The 14274-nt window shown below is 42.6% G+C and overlaps 1 protein-coding gene across 1 annotated transcript in view; it reads right to left on the minus strand.

The window, feature by feature from the left end:
• Positions 1-14274, minus strand: part of HNRNPUL2 (heterogeneous nuclear ribonucleoprotein U like 2) — a gene marked incomplete in the record, with an annotated part of 1663394 nt that overhangs the window by 743702 nt on the left and 905418 nt on the right. The window contains 1 exon segment of the mRNA XM_044075357.1: positions 2503-2766. Within this exon segment, the coding sequence (XP_043931292.1) occupies positions 2503-2766 (264 nt within the window).

Here is a 14274-nt window from a genome sequence, read left to right on the forward strand (position 1 = left end):
ACAATTCGGAAATTTTGCTGTCCGCAAACCTTGCGGAACTACTTTCCTGGTAATACATTCTTGCAAATACTTAATTTCTAATTCCAAAGTCACAAATCTGAAAACCAAACGTTCGAGTTCATATATAGCTTTTCTACAGTTTATACTGTCTGTGTACTTAGAATCGGTGTCTGGTTTACTTACTTTTGTGTTTAAATTATCGAATTGGATAGAGGCAAACGGATTATCTGCTGCCCTGTTAACGTAGTTCAGAACGCTGTTTTGGTTCTCACCAGTTTGTAGTCCCACAGCGATGTTACTTCGTTGTCCTCCATTACTTTCGTTAATTCTGGTGGAACGCAATGACGTCTGCTCATTTTCAGAACCCTCCAAGTGACGCTGATGTTTGGACGGACTATAGTTGTTTAAATTATCTTTCACTATTCTGACGATGGTAGCTATCAAGTCCTCCTGTGGAATTGATTTGACCATATTGTCCGAACTTTCAGGAACTGAATAAACAGCCACATTTAGTAAACTGTCTTCACCAGATGCTTCAGAAGCCATGGATGTCACCCAACACAATGCACAAAACGAATTCCAAACACTGCAAAGAAACGGGCTCCAAACTTAAAAAATCGTGTTCAAGTGTATCCAAGGACTACAAAGCAAACAAGTCAATTTAGCGCTTTCATTCACTGATTTATTGCGTGAACTTCTTCAGAAATACAGTTCCACTCATATATTCTTCCTTTTATACTAAAACAACAGGAAATGACATCAAATCCACTTAAAATACATACATACATATAAAATAACTATTTATAGTTTATAATGTTGTTAGATAAACTAACTATTTGTTCAATAAAAAACATTTTAAATTTATAGACTCATCGAGTCCTGGATATTTGTCAGCCCCTAAAGACAACTGCCATAACGCTTCTTTACATTCTAGTGCGTTGTTTAAATCACCACCAAAAACAATTTCACTGATTTTATCTATTACTGAAAATTCAAATTTCTTGAAATTACTACAAATAAGAGCATGTTTGGCCAATGAATTATTTGTATCTTTGTTTTTTATGGACAAATTGTGCTCATAAACTCTACGTTTCAATGTCCTGATGGTTTTTCCAATATGAAAGATTATTACAATTGTAACACACAATACATTGTATACATAGCTTGTGCATCATGTGACCATTATTATATACCATATTATATTGGAAAAACCATCAGGACATTGAAACGTAGAGTTTATGAGCACAATTTGGCCATAAAAAACAAAGATACAAATAATTCATTGGCCAAACATGCTCTTATTTGTAGTAATTTCAAGAAATTTGAATTTTCAGTAATAGATAAAATCAGTGAAATTGTTTTTGGTGGTGATTTAAACAACGCACTAGAATGTAAAGAAGCGTTATGGCAGTTGTCTTTCGGGGCTGACAAATATCCAGGACTCAATGAGTCTATAAATTTAAAATGTTTTTTATTGAACAAATAGTTAGTTTATCTGACAACATTATAAACTATAAATAGTTATTTTATATGTATGTATGTATTTTAAGTGGATTTGATGTCATTTCCTGTTGTTTTAGTATAAAAGGAAGAATGTATGAGTGGAATTGTATTTCTGAAGAAGTTCACGCAATAAATCAGTGAATGAAAGCGCTAAATTGACTTGTTTGCTTTGTAGTCCTTGGATACACGAACACGATTTTTTAAGTTTGGAGCCCGTTTCTTTGCAGTGTAAAGAAAGGACTAAACTAACTGTAACCTACAAGAAGGGATGGGGGTGGGGGAGGGGGAGAACTCTCTAATTTAAACGAGTTCTAAGGGAAGGACTACCAAGAGACTAAACTAACACAAGGTTATAGACTACAATTTTAAACAAAAATCCCAGAAAATAAGACGAATTTTTCTAGTAATAGTTAAATAGGAAACTTATACGAGCCTGAGCCAGTAAGAAACACACCTCGCAGCTCAAGCGGCAAACGAGATCTGGGTAGCTAGCGCTAGGCATCATGGGATAAGGGGTAGCCTCAAGCCAGTAAACAACTCTCGAGCTATAGAAGATGGCCGAGTCAGAGCCGAGGATCGGCTCCGATCCCAACCAGCAAGAACGAAGGCGAGCTAGACAACTTAACATTATAATTTTCAGATATCCCTACACCCATGTATTGTATAAATCACTGTACATTTCTTGTATATACTTCTATAGTAGTATATGTTGCTACTGTATATTATTGTCTCATTATGTTGCACATTTATTACAAGTAGTGGAGCATTTCTCCCCAGGCCTCCACTGAAGGATTTTTTCCCAGTTGGACTCTCCCGGCAAACAAATGTAAAATAAATATATACATATATGTATGTGTGTGTTTAAAATAAATAAATTATATGGGATTAAAAAAACACACGTGTCATCCAGTTATCTATTTAGTCAGTCTGTTTACTTGAAAGTTAAAAACAGCTATGTATACCATAACTTTAACAGGACAAGTACAAACTCAGTGTTACCTCACAATCTTCTTTAGAGTTTGGTGGAAGCAGGGCCCGCACACGGTCTTCAACAGGAACATTCTGAATGAATGTATAATCCTGGGGAATCTCAAAGAATGGTGATTCCTCCTGTCCAAAGTTTACCTTCACACTACAGTTTTTACAAAAGACGTGTGGTAGCAAAGCCTGGTCCAACAGTTCTTCTTTGCTGAGCTTAAAAGCCACTCCAAGATCCTTACCATTCTTTGAGAAGGACAGTTCAACACATTCAGCCTCAAAATTCTGTAAAAACATAAAAACCAAAAGTGGTATTCAAACAAAGTGCAACCTATAAAATCTAAGCTAACTGAAAAATGAGCAGAAAGTACAGTTGTGAACACTTACCATAAATGTAGATGTTCGAGTGTATTCACTTGCTGCAGTCATTACATTTGGGTAATCTGCTGGCAGGTTACCCTCAGTCGGCCTGAATTCCAAAGTCTTGGATCCTGCGCCGGTTGCTGTCTCCTCTTCCATGATGTCAGGTCGTCAGGGGTATAAAACATGTAGCCGACGCCATTTTCTTTGGTTTTTCATGCCCCCGATGTCAGGTGCCCCCAAAAAGGCAGCGATAATATATATATATATATATATATATATATATATATATATACGTATATGTGTATGTGTATGTGTATGTATATGTATATGTATATCTATATATATATATATATATATCTATATATCTATCTATATATATATATATATATATATATATATCTATATATATATATATATATCTATATATATATATATATATATCTATATATATATATATATATATATATATATATATATATATATATATACATACACACATACACACATCAATATAAACTTTACTTCATCTACAAGCAAATAAACCACATAGGTTGTAGAAGTCAGAGAAGGAAAGATAAACTGTAGAATGACAGGGGGATGGCGGGAGGGTAATCTGGACTGCAACAGTGAATACACTCGAACATCTACATTTATGGTAAGTGTACACAACTGTACTATGTTCTTCGTGTTTCACTGTTGCAGTCATTACATGTGGGTAGAATCCCAAAGCTATGGTTGGGAGGCTGGAGCTAAACAGCATTAGGTGCGGCTATAAGGCCCTGCAGCACTGCAGTGGCAAAGCCTGCCCTGGACTTAGAGTAGAGAGGCAAATGGTAATGCTTTGTAAAGGTGTGAACAGAACTCCAAGTAACAGCCTCTAGAATGTCTTTGGTTGGTACTCCTCTGAGAAAGACTGCTGAAGTAGCTGCAGCTCTGGTGGAATGAGACCTAATGCCCTTGGGCACAGGTTTACTATGGTGTAAGTAGCAGAAACGGATGCAGTGGCTTACCCACATTGAAACTGTCTCCTTTGAAATAGCCTTTCCTTCTGATCCTGCAGCAAATGACACTAGTAATTGCTCAGTTTTTCTTAGAGCTTTAGTCCTGCTCAAGCAGAATCTTAGCTGTCTGTGTACGTCCAAGGAATGCAGAATTCTCTCTCCTTTGTTCTGCGGATTTGGATAAAATGTTGGAAGATGAACTGTTTGGTTAAGAGCCACACTGGAAACCACCTTTGGCATAAAAGTAGGATTTGTCCTCAGAAACACCCTGTCTGGGTAAAATATGATAAAAAGGCTCTACAGCCATGAGGGCCTGTAGCTCCAAAACTCTTCTTGATGAAGTAATTGCTAGTAGCAGAGCTGACTTCCATGATAAGAACTTTATATCAGCGGTAGCAGCTGGTTCAAATGGAAGCAGGGTGAGCTTTTCCAACACATAATTGAGGTCCCATGCTGGTAATGGTGATCTTTTAGGAGGCCTTAAATTTTTGGCTCCTCTAACATACTGCTTTAGTAAAGGATGAGAAAAGATTGGTGGCTCTGTATTGTAGTGAGCCGAAATGGCAGAGGCATGGATTTTGATTGATGAGAAAGGTAGGCCTTTGTCAAGCATCTCAGTTAGGTATTGTAATATCTGAGGAATATGTGGTTCTGCTATATCAGTTCCTTGTGCTCGATTCCAAGCACAGAATCTCTTCCATTTGTCAGCATAAGATTTTCTAGTACTAGGCCTTCTGGCTTCCAAAATGACATCCATCACAGCTTTACTGAGATGTGTCGTTTGTATGACTAAATGATTAGTCAAGCTGACAGGTTGAGAGTCTGTAGTTGACTCTGCAGGATCTGATTGCTTTGCTGGGACAGTAGTTGTGGTCTTTGAGGCAAGGTCCAAGGTGGGTAATGAGACAAGTTCCTTAGGACTGGATACCAGTATTGGCGGGGCCAGTCTGGGGCAATTAATATCTTTGGCTTCTCTTGTCTGACTTTTAGGAGGACCTTGGCTAGAAGAGGCAGAGGAGGAAAGGTGTAAACTGATACAACTTAAGGATAGAGCGTCCACTTTCCATGCTTGTCTGTGATGAGTCCTTGTGCAGAATCTTTTCAATTGATAATTTTGAGGAAAGGCAAATAGATCTGTGTCTGGGCTCCCCCATTTCTCTGTTATCATGCTGAAGACTTATGGATTTAGTTTCCACTCGTGAGGATCCATAAGGTTTCTGCTTAAATCGTCTGCCAGAGTGTTTTGTTTTCCTGGCAGGAATTGAGCATGAAGATGTATTTGGTAGGTCAGAGCTGTGTTCCACAGTGCCATGGCTAATCTGCAAAGGGGGTAGGAGTGTGTGCCCCCTTGCTTGTTTATATACCACATGACTGTGGTGTTGTTCGTCTTTATCAGTAGTTGTCCTGGATGAAGTAAGCCCTTGAAGGCTGTTAGGGCATTTTGAACAGCTAGCATCTCTTTCTGGTTGGTATGTAGATGCATTTGTTTTGGTGCCCATATGCCCTGAATGCATCTTCCTGCCATGTTGGCCCCCCAAGCATAATCTGATGGGTCTGTTAAGGTTTGGCTGGCAGGGGGTAGAGTGAAGGGCCGTCCCATGTTTTGGTGACAGGCCTTTGCCCACCACAGAAACTCCTGTTGCAGGCAGGGAATGAGAGGAATCATTGTTTCCAGACTGTGTGAATGTTGACTCCATAAACTTTTTAGGTACCACTGAAGTTTCCTCATATGCAGTCTTGCATATGGAATTAGTAGGATGCAGGATGCCATGAAGCCAAGAGCCTGCAGAATTTGTCTTGCAGAAGACTGGGTTTTTGTTACCATCAGTTTGAAGTAAGTAGTCAGTTGCCTTTGTTTGTCTGGCGTGAGGTAGGCCATCTGGGCAGTTGTATTCAAGCTTGCACCCAGGAATGTTATCTTTTGAGAGGGTACCAGTTATGGTTTCTTTTTGTTTATTGTGTACCCTAGGCATGTTAGAAGCCTTTTCACAAACGCCAGGTGTCGAAAAAGAGTGTCCTTGTTCTCTGCTTTAATAAGACAGTCGTCCAAGTAAAGGTATATTTGTATACTTCTTTGTCTGCAAAATGCAATTACTGGTGCCAGGCACTTTTTAAAGACCCTGGGCACAGTAGATAAGCCAAAGGGCAGTGCAGAGAATTGGTAATGCATTACGCCAGCCTTGAATCTGAGGTATCTTCTGCACGACTGTCTTATTGGGACATGCAGGTATGCCTCTTTTAGTTCTAAAGTCACAAGCCAAGCATTCCTGCCCAGCATGGGCAGAAGCTGCTGCAAAGTCAGCATTTTGAATTTTGGAATGTCCAGGTATGTGTTCAAAATTGATAAATCCAGTATTGGCCGCCAGGCCTTGTCCTTTCTAAGTACCAAGAACAGTCGAGTAAAAACCTTGTCCTTTTTCCTGTTCTGGTACTGTCTGAATGGCCCCCATATCCATGAGGGACATAACCTGTTTCTGTGCCTCTGCCCATTGATTTTTTTGGCAGATCTGACCAACCATTTGCCATTGGCAGAGTGTGGAAATGGAATCTGTATCCCTGTGATACAATGTTTAGTACCCACTTGTCCTGGGTTATTAACTGCCAATTTTGAGCAAAAAGTGCTAATTTCCCCCCTATGGGTGCTGCCAAAAGATAAGTGCTTGGTGTAGGCACAGGGAAGTCATTGGGATTGCTTTCTGTAGGTTTGCGCTTTATCTCCTCCAGACCTGGAGGTGGATGCGCCCCATTGCTTTGACCTGTATGAGTCTTGCACCTGGTATCTGGAACCCTTAAGGTGTCTGGATCTGCCCCTTTGAGCTCTGTCTGACACTGGAAAGGACCAGTTTTTTGTAGGCCAGTGTCTACTGAATCTTGGTGGCTGCACTTGTAAGAAGTCTTTTACAGTTTACATAGACTTAGCTTTGTCTTCCATTTTCTTTAAAACCTCTTCTGCCTTAATTCCAGAGAATCATGCTGTAAAGGTGCATCTAGCAATTTAGCTTTAACATGATCAGGCAAATTTTGTCCCTTTAACCAGGCATGCCTCCTAATCACAGATCCAGTAACTGCAGCTCCGCAGGAGGCCTCTAAAGAATCAAGACCACATTGCAAAGTATGCTTTCCCACTTGTTCAACTGCATGCAATAATTCCTGCAATTCTTTATTTTCTGCACATTCTGAAATCAACATAATTTTCTGTTTCAGCAATCCCATAACATGTTGTTGGTACTTAAGCATATGAAATTGACAGTTTAAGGCCCTGATTGCCAAGGTTGCATATGCATAAACCTTTTTTCCCCATCTGTCCAGTGCCCATGAATCTCTGTCAGAGGGGGTAGGATTTTTTGCTGTTGAGGCCTTAACTCCCATTGGACCCTGTGAAATAGTTTCAGGATCAGCAGCAGGGTTTCTAAATAAAAATGTATGTGAGTCAAGGACCACGTAATATCTGTCAGGCTTACTGGGAGCCGGAGGTAAGGAGTCAGGGGTCAAGCTTGATTCGGAAAACACATCATCCACAATGTCTAAAACAGGAGGAATGGCTAAAAGCTTATGCTGACGGAGAAGGAGGAAATCCCGAGCCTCTTTTTTGATTCTGAGAAGTCTTGACTCTCCCAGTGAAAATGCTCCCTCAAAGTATGCAAGGTTTCTCCCAATGAATAATCCTCAGGAGGAGATGCAGATGGAATAGACTCCTCAGCATCAGAATCCTGATATGGAGGTAAAGATCATTCCTGATCAGAAGAGGAATCAGAAGAAATAGAAACCTGATCTGAAGATTCATAATCAGTGTCTTGCCTAGGCTTCTTATCTGGAGGGGGATGGGTACCCCTAATCAAGGTAATAAGGTCTTCAGCCATTTTGATCTGTTTTTTAGGCATAGAGGCCTGTGCATGTGGCTCATCAATCGTCTTTTTAGTTTTAGAAGTTGATTTTGTCTTTGATTTTGCAGCTGTTGTCAGTTTGATATACAAATGTTGAGGTCTGAATACACCCTCAGAAGCTGGTGCCTGCTCAGCGGCTCCAGACCCATCCGAGGGAGATACATCTTGTCAGTCCAATACCTTGAGTATCTTGCGGCATGCCGGACTCCACGTGGGTGTCGGCAGAGGCCTGCGAAAGTGCCTCATTGAGTACTGGTGAACCGGCGACTGGCTTAGAAGCATCGTCGGTTTTGGATCTCGACTGCCTTTCTCTGTCCTTTTCTTTGCATTTTATGTACTCCGGTAGTCGGATTGCTGTCAGACGACATTTCTGGGTAGTTAAATCTGTTTCTAAAATACTTTGATGCAAAAATATACTGACACTTAGTGCGTTGGTTTAATCTAGCATAAAACAGACAGCTAGGCACGTTGTGATCAGGGCCTAGGCAAGGAATACAGTATAAAGGGAAATCATTAAGAGGTATTTGCTTCCCACAAGTAATGCAATTAACTTTTTCTGACGTCGGTAAAAAGCAAGAAAAAAGTTTCCCCAACGGGGTACTTAGCTTTAGTGAAGACTTCGGTTCTGAAACTCGACTCGAATATTTCAGTAGTCGGCCGACCGGCACTTGCGAAATGCTTCTGCTTCGGGCTCCGCGCGGCAAGAAAGACTAAAGAAAATGGTGTTGGCTGCATGTTTTATACCCCTGATGACCTGACGTCATGGAAGAGAAGACAGCAACTGACGCAGGACCCAAGACTTTGGAATTCAGGCCGACTGAGGGCAACCTGCCAGCAGATTACCCAAATGTAATGACTGCAACAGTGAAACACGAAGAACATCAAGAGACATTTTCTTACCATACAAATTAATCTATAGTCCTATGGCTTGGTTCATTCAGCTAGATGGCCAGGGTTTGACTAACATCAGAGGCAAGTGCTGGACCTGGAATGGGGAGATGATGCCAGTAGGGGAACAATACACCTCCCATGACTTCCCAGACCATGGCTTCACCAGAAGCTTTTGCCACTGTGTTGCAGATACTTTGTATAGGTAAAAGAATGGGTTCAAATCTGACCAGGGGATATGTGATGGCAAAATGTTTACAGGAAAAAAAATATTCCTTAACTAGTCAGTAATATGCCACAATCCAAACATTAACAAGGTCAAGACAGACAAATTTATTTTACCAATTCTGTAACTGAAAAGTGAATTGGTCTATGTTGGACAGTTTCAGCTATAGCATGGTTGTGGGAGAAAATCTGGAGTACTTGGAGAAAGCTCAATACAGATGTTGAGAAAGGTACACACTTTACATAGACAACTGACGGGAGACAAAATTAAATTCCACACCCTACACCACATGTGAACCATTAATACTGCCCAAACGGCAGTCTATCACGTACATCCTGATTCTGCAGAAATTGAAATTGTAAGCATAAAAGCAGCTGACTGGTGCAACAAAAGGTACAGCTCCACTGAAATTTAAAGTTTTGAATTTTAAATCCCTGCGGAAGGCTTCCTGCCAATCACAATTAATTTGAAACCCAGCTGGCAAGAACAAGTTATGTACTTATCCATAATACTAGACTCCTTTACCCAATGTCTGTCTAACTTGACCTGTGGGTCTTCCAGTCACTTGTCAAACCTGAATTGGCAGCATTACATGTCGTTTTATTCACATGCTGCAGTACTTTCACTCGTGGGATCCGCTGGCTCAGGCGACCAGAACACCCAGCTCCTCTACCAAAGCCTATGCCTGGTTGCTGTCAGGTGCAATGGGATGTCACACACAGGGCCATAAACAGTGAGCCACAATTGTGACGTCCGCATGCACAGACTGCAGAAAGTACAGTTGTGTACACTTACCATAAATGTAGACGTTCAAGTGTATTCACTGTTGCAGTCATCACACTTGGGTTATCTGCCTGCAGGTAGCCCTCAGTCGGCCTGAATACCAGAGTCTTGGGATTTCTGCATCGGATGCTGTCGCCTCTTCCATGATGTCAGGTCATCAGGGGTATAAAACATGCAGCCGACGCCATTACATCAGTTTTTCTTGCTCCAGATGTCAGGAGCCCCCAAAAAGGATGCAATTAAATGGTGTGGAACACCTCCAGTAAAAAGTAAATACCACTGCCATGAGATATGGCCACAAAGAGAATAGGTAGAAAGGATAGAAGAAATCAGGGGGCTGGAGGGAGGGTAACCAGGACTGCAACAGTGAATACACTTAAACATCTACATTTATGTTAAGTGTACACAACTTTACTATGTTCTTTGTGTTTCACAGTTGCAGTCATCACATTTTGGTTGATTCCCAAAGCTGAGGAAGGGTAGAGGCAGTCAAGAAGTATTGGGGCTGGCTAGCAGGCCTTGTAAGACTGCTGTGGCAAATCCAGCTCTGGATTTAGAAAAGATAGGCAAGTGTTAATGCTTGGTGAAGGTGTGAACAGAGCTCCAGAATGTCCCTGGTAGGGACTCCCCTGAGAAATGCTGTAGAGGTTGAGGTAAGCCCTAGTGGAAGGAGTTCTGATCCCCTGCCGGGTAGGTTTGCCATGGTGTTTGTAGCAGAAATGGATGCAGTGTGCTACCCATTTGGAAATGGTTTTCTTAGAAATGGCCTTGCCCTCTGCCCCTGTAGCAAAGCTGACTAGCAGCTGGTCAGATTTTTTGAAAGGTTTAGTCCTGTCAAGGTAGAACCTGAGCTGTCTGTGCACATCCAAGGAGTGCAGGATCCTTTCCCTTTTATTCTGAGGATTAGGGAAAAAGGTTGGTAAATGGATGGATTGATTTGAAGCCACACTGGATACCACCTTGGGCATAAATGATGGATTAGTCCTGAGGGAAACCCTGTCAGCATGGAAAATAATGAAGGGTTCCACAGCCATTAGTGCCTGTAACTCACAAACTCTTCTTGCTGAAGTGATGGCTAGCAGTAAAGCTGTTTTCCAAAAGAGGAATTTTAACTCTGCTGGAGCAGCAGGCTCAAAGGGGGGAAAGCATGAGTTTCTCTAGTACAAAGTTAAGGTCCCAGGCAGGGGTGGGTGCTCTCCTCGGGGGCCTTAAATTGTTAGCTCCTCTCAGGAACTGTTTGATGAGAGGGTGAGAAAAGAGAGGAGGCTCAGTATTGTAATGAGCTGAGATGGCAGTGGCATGAATCTTAACTGATGAGAAGGATAGGCCTTTGTGGAGAAGCTCTGCTAAGTAATTTAGGATTTGAGGTAAGGTGGGCACGGTTGTGTCCTTCCCTTGATAGTGGCTCCAAGAACAATCTCTTTTCCACTTTTCTGAATAGGATTTCCTAGTACTAGGACTTCTGGCCTCAAGGATGACATCCAGGACCTGTTTGCTGAGGGCTGCTGGTGGTGTATTCAGCAGACAAGCCAGGCTGCATGGTTCAGAGTTTGCAAATGTGGATGCAAAATGTGTCCCTCCTGCTGGGACAGCAGGGAGGGGGGGTCTGATGTAGGTGCCAGGGTGGCACTGCTGTCAGACTGCATAGGAGTGGGTACCAGTGCTGGCGCAGCCAGACTGGGGCAATAAGGATTGTCCTTGGTATGTCCTGTTTGATCATGAGTAGTACTTGAGAGAGGAGGGGCAGAGGAGAAAGGCATAAATTGAGAGGTTTTCCCATGTAAAGGATAGGGCATCCACTTTCCACGCTTTGCTGTGAGGATTTCTGGTGCGAAATTTGCTCAACTGATGGTTTTGGGGAAAGGCAAAGAAGTCCACCTCTGGCGTCCCCCACCTGTGGATTAGAAGTTTGAATGAGTTGGGTCCCAGTTTCCACTCGTGGGTCCAGTAGATTTCTACTTAAATCGTCTGCCAGTGAATTTTGTTTGGCTGGCAGGAATTGAGCTTGCAGGTGCACTTGGTTGCTCAAGGCTGTGCTCCACAGGGCCATGGCTAACTTTGCAGAGTGGGTAGGCATGAGTTCCCCTCTGCTTGTTTATGTACCACATAACAGTGGTGTTGTCCGTCTTTATCAGGAGTTGTCCTAAAAGGATAAGGTATTTGAAGGCTGTCAGGGCATTCTGTACAGCTAACATTTCTTTTTGACTGATATGCAGGGTAATTTGTTCTGGGCTCCATTTGCCTTGAATGCATTTGCCTGCTATGTGAGCCCCCCATGCACAGTTTGATGTGTCTGTTGTCAGGGTTTGGGCGGCGAGGGGTTGAGTGAAAGGAAGTCCTTTGTTGTGGTTGCATGCCACTGCCCACCAAAGGAACTCTGCCCTTAGGCAAGGAATGATAGGAATCACCATTTCCATGTCCTGAGAATGTTGACACCACAGACTTTTTAAGTACCACTGAAGTTTCCTCATATGCAGTCTTGCATATGGAATTAGTAGAATGCAAAAGGCCATGAACCCTAGGGCTTGCAGTAATTTTCTTGCAGACAGCTGGGTATTGGTGGCCGTTAGTTTGAAGTAGTTTGTCAAATAAGCCTGTTTTTCTGGAGTGAGGAATGCCATCTGGGTATTAGTGTTCAAGCTTGCTCCCAGGAATACAATCTTTTGGCTGAGCACCAGCTGTGATTTCTTTTCGTTGATGGTGTACCCCAGAGAAGTTAGGAGTCTCTTTACAAATGCCAGGTGCTGAAGTAGCAATTCCTGTCTGTCCGCCTGAATAAAGCACTCGTCTAAGTATGGGTAACTTTGAATATTTCTCTGCCTGCAGTATACAATGGCCAGAGCCAGACACTGTGTACACCCTGGGTGTGGTAGATAAGCCAAAGGGAAGTGCAGAGAAAGTACAGTTTTGTACCTACCATAAATGTAGATGTTTGAGTGTATTCACAGTTGCAGTCGTTACAGTTGGGTTATCCTGCTGGCAGGCTACCCGCAGTCGGCCCGAGTTCCAAAGTCTTGGTCCGGCGTCGGTTGCTGTCGCCTCTTCCCTGACGTCAGTGCGCCAGGGGTATATACAGTGCAACCGACGCCATTTTCTTCAGTTTTTCTTGCCCCAGATGTCAGGTGCCCCCAAAAAGGTAGTCAGAAATTAGTACCAAATGGAGTAACCTCTGCACAAACACAAACTCCCTTCAGCTATAAGCAAATACATCAGTAAGGTAAAGAAGAGATTTAGCCAGTAGATCAGAGGGGATGGAGGGAGGGTAACCTGGACTGCAGCAGGGTGAACACTCGATCTACATTTATGGTAGGTACAAAACTGTACTATGTTCATCGTGTTACCCTGCTGCAGTCATCACACTTGGGTTGAATCCCAAAGCTAAGGTAGGGGGGAGGTATCATAGAGGGTTAGTGGAGGCTATAAGGCCCTGCAGAACTGCAGTGGCGAAGCCCGCCCTGGTCTTAGAGTACAGAGGTAAGTGATGGTGTTTGGTAAAGGTGTGTACTGAACTCCAAGTTGCAGCTTCTAAAATCTCCTTGGTTGGAAACCCCCTGAGAAAGGCTGTACAGGTAGCTGTTGACCTGGTAGAGTGGGACCTAATGGTAGCAGGAATTGGTTTCCCATGATAGGTATAGCAGAAACGTATGCAATGACCTATCCATTTAGAAATGGTTTGCTTTGATATAGCCTTCCCTTGAGAAGCTGTAGCATAGGATACAAAGAGCTGGTCAGATTTTCTGAAAGCCTTAGTTTTGTCCAAGTAGTAACAAAGTTGCCTGTGAATGTGCAGGAGTCTCTCACCTTTGTTCTGTGGATTTGGGAAGAAGGTGGGTAAGTGGATGGTTTGATTTAAAGCCACACTGGAAACCACCTTAGGCATAACGGAAGGATTAGTTTGTAGAGAAACTCTGTCTTGATGAAAAATGAGGAAAGGTTCCACTGCCATTAGTGCCTGTAGCTCTGAGACTCTTGTAGCTGAAGTTATTGCTAGGAGCAGGGCAGTCTTCCATGATAGGAACTGAAGATCTGCAGAGAAATCTGGTTCAAAGGGAGGTAGCATTAGTTTTTCCAGAACAAAATTGAGGTCCCATGTTGGTGTAGGAGCTCTCCTGGGTGGTCTAATGTTTTTTGCCCCTCTGAGGAACTGCCTTAGAAGAGGATGTGAAAATAAAGGTGGATCCGTGTTGTAGTGAGCTGAAATAGCTGAAGCATGGATTTTAATGGAGGAAAAAGAAAGTCCTTTGTGCACCATCTCGGCTAAATACTGTAGAATGTGAGGCATGTGAGGCTGAATTGTGTCTTGGCCTTTAGCTTGGTTCCAGGCACACAACCTTTTCCATTTGTCCGAATAAGCCTTCCTGGTGCTTGGCCTCCTGGCTTCCAGAATAACATCCAGAACTGCTTGTGAAAGAGGAGCTGGTTGGACGTTTAGTTGATTTGCCATGCAGCCAGATTTAAAGTTTTGAGCTGGCTGTGAAGAATCTAATTGTTTTGTTGTGTGAGCAAATGGGGGATTTGAGGCAATATCCATGGTGGGCTGTGGGCCATATTTCTCAATAGCGGGTACCAGTGCTGGTGTGGCCAGTCTGGGGCTATGAGAATCAGTTGTGGTCTCTCCTTTCTGACTTTCAGAAGAACCGTTGTGTGG

This window comes from Protopterus annectens, chromosome 6.part1 (genome assembly GCF_019279795.1).
Source record: "Protopterus annectens isolate FY-2018-M chromosome 6.part1, PAN1.0, whole genome shotgun sequence".
Lineage (NCBI taxonomy): Eukaryota > Metazoa > Chordata > Ceratodontiformes > Protopteridae > Protopterus > Protopterus annectens.